This window comes from Tachysurus fulvidraco, chromosome 7, assembly GCF_022655615.1.
Source record: "Tachysurus fulvidraco isolate hzauxx_2018 chromosome 7, HZAU_PFXX_2.0, whole genome shotgun sequence".
In the NCBI taxonomy this organism is placed as follows: domain Eukaryota; kingdom Metazoa; phylum Chordata; class Actinopteri; order Siluriformes; family Bagridae; genus Tachysurus; species Tachysurus fulvidraco.
The window spans coordinates 16,689,555-16,692,054 of NC_062524.1; the positions used below are offsets into that span (position 1 = coordinate 16,689,555).

At 48.8% G+C, this 2,500-nt stretch overlaps 1 protein-coding gene across 1 annotated transcript in view; it reads left to right on the forward strand.

Annotated features, from left to right (window-relative positions):
• rnf38 (ring finger protein 38) overlaps positions 1-2,500 on the forward strand; it is a 39,926-nt gene that overhangs the window by 27,634 nt on the left and 9,792 nt on the right. Inside the window, 10 exon segments of the mRNA XM_047816389.1 lie at positions 12-270; positions 377-550; positions 748-924; positions 1,027-1,188; positions 1,280-1,383; positions 1,479-1,583; positions 1,976-2,003; positions 2,005-2,046; positions 2,048-2,097; positions 2,493-2,500. The exon segment at positions 2,493-2,500 is cut by the window's right edge and continues 95 nt beyond it. Of these exon segments, the coding sequence (XP_047672345.1) occupies positions 12-270; positions 377-550; positions 748-924; positions 1,027-1,188; positions 1,280-1,383; positions 1,479-1,583; positions 1,976-2,003; positions 2,005-2,046; positions 2,048-2,097; positions 2,493-2,500 (1,109 nt within the window).

Consider the following 2,500-nt stretch of genomic DNA (forward strand, 5'->3'; position numbering starts at 1 on the left):
TGGTGCATCAGCCCACCAGCACGGCGTCAGCGTGCCCGGCGTGATCGCCTCACTCGGCTTCATCATGGCTCACCTGGAGGGCCCCAAGACGAGAACTACCACCACCCTCATCATCCTCACACACATGCGCTTCACTCCTATGGCCCAGCTGTGCCCCCTCACCCCCCGACAGGCACCGACGAACCACGCGCCTTCCACCCTCCTGCTCTGTCACCACGGTTACTTCATCCGCAGCAGCAAGGCGCTATGGTCATGGACCTTCACGAACAGGTAAGACGCTGGTTATGGTGTGATGAAGAACAAAAAATGTAAATCTAGTGTGTTATCATCATGAAGAGTATGTGTGTATGTATGTGTTTGTGTATGTGTGTGGTAGCTTCCTCAGGGTACAGTCCCCGTATCATACACAGTGTCTCCGGTTGCAGCCCACGCCCTCCCGCCTCCTCTCTGTACAGGACAGCATATCCCAGCATGCTCGTCTCAGCAGCAGGTGCCTGCTTGCTCAGTGGTCTTCAGCAGCCAGCAGCACTACCCCGTCTGCCCACCTCCGGTGTGTTTTTGTGTGTGTGTGTGTGTGTGTGTGTGTGTGTGTGTGTGTGTGTGTGTGTGTGAGAGAGAGAGAGAGAGAGAGAGCGCAAGAGAGAAAGAGTGAGTGAGTTGAGGCCTCACACTTGTTATACTCTGCTGCCCCCATGTGGCGAATAGATTTTCTGTTTAAATAAAAATGTATTTCCTCTTTCTCTTTAGATGCTACCTGCGTGTTCAGTGCAGCACTTACCCGTGCCGTACGCGTTTCCCTCACTGCTTTCCAGTGACTCTGCCTTCCTGCTTCACCCACCACACCACCTCTCGCACCATCACCACCCGCCACACCTGGCCCCGCCCACACACTTCCTGCCCTTCCAGACACAGCAGTCAAGATCAGTGAGTATTAGGCAGACAGACACGTGTATAGAAACGCACAGGTATAGAAACGATATTTTGATTTGTACCTTACAAGTCATGCTGATGTGTGTGTGTGTGTAGCCACTACAGAGGATTGAGAACGAGGTGGAGCTCCTCGGAGAACACCTGCCTGTAGGAGGCAGCTTTAACTACGCCCACTCGGGCCACCCAAGCCCCCTTCCTCCATCTACACAGCTGCAGTTCCTCTCTCACGACCCCCTGCCACAAGAGCTCTTCGGCGTGGTGAGGAGTTTAAAAGCAGCGATTCCTTTATCGACGGGTTTGATAACGATTGTACAGAGCAGTTAACATCCTCTCTTTTTGTCCCACGCAGCCGTATCCACACTTCATGCCTCGGCGCATCGCGGGCCGCCGGTACCGTTCACAGCAAGCCGTGGCTCCACCCCCATATCATCCCAGCCTCCTTCCGTACTTCCTGTGAGTTTCGGACAACAATGTTTCAAGCCGTATTTCCGGGCTGTATACAGATATATTATTATTATAATCTAATTTGGATTTTTTTTTCTGTGTAGATCTGTTCTTCCAGTGCAGCCTACAGCGGTGGGGCCTGCAATCAGCATAGAGCGGGACGTAGACGACGGCGAAGTTGAGAACTACGAGGTGAACGATCGTTTACGGTGTACACGAGCGGTATCAGCAGGGGGGGTGGGTGGGGGTGGGGGCGGAGATAGAGCCGAAGCGTTGTAGCATGGCCGGTTTCCATAGTGATTCAGCACCAACTATTTTAGGACACACTTTTTGTCTGTGCAGCATCATGGAGACTTAAACACACAGACATAAATAAAACTGTTCACCAAACACATGAGGTGTTTGTGTCTTACATTCAGGAAGACCTTCGAATATAAACCTGTGTTATAAGTGTTAATACAAAAAAAAGGTGTGTAAAACCACTAGGTGAATGCGATCTGTAAAATCATAACGTTTCATAACGAAGGTGCTAATTATGTGTGTTATGGAGTTTTTACACCAATGTCTTTGACGGTTCCCGTTGATTTCACATTTGTGTTAGGCTTCTGCTGAACCTCGCCGAGCGTCTCGGGTGAAGCCAAACCACGCGGCCTGACAAAAGCTGACATTGAAACAGCTGCCTTCCTACAGATTCAACCCCAGCAACCATCAGTCTGAGCAAACCCCTGTGAGTAACACACACAGACACAGAAACACACACACAGTTGCAGTTGTTGTGTGAGAGAATGGCATGTTGTTAGAATTTGCATTATTTCATTTTATTATAAGAGACACAAACCAAACTAATTTCCTTTCCCCATCTCTCTCTCTCTGTCTTTCCTCTCTCTTTCTCTCTCTCTCTCTCTCTCTGTCACACACACACACCGTACGTTTGTCAGTAAGGACAGGGACTAGGATGTGATTACAGATCATGTAAAGTAAATCCCTACAGCATGTGTTAAGCTTTGGTAGCTGTGGGAATGTCAAGTTTTCAGACAATAAAATTTTTTTTGATTTAATACTAAATATATATTTTTACATTGTTGTTCAGCCTAATTTAATCTGTGTGTGTGTTGTTTCAGGTGTG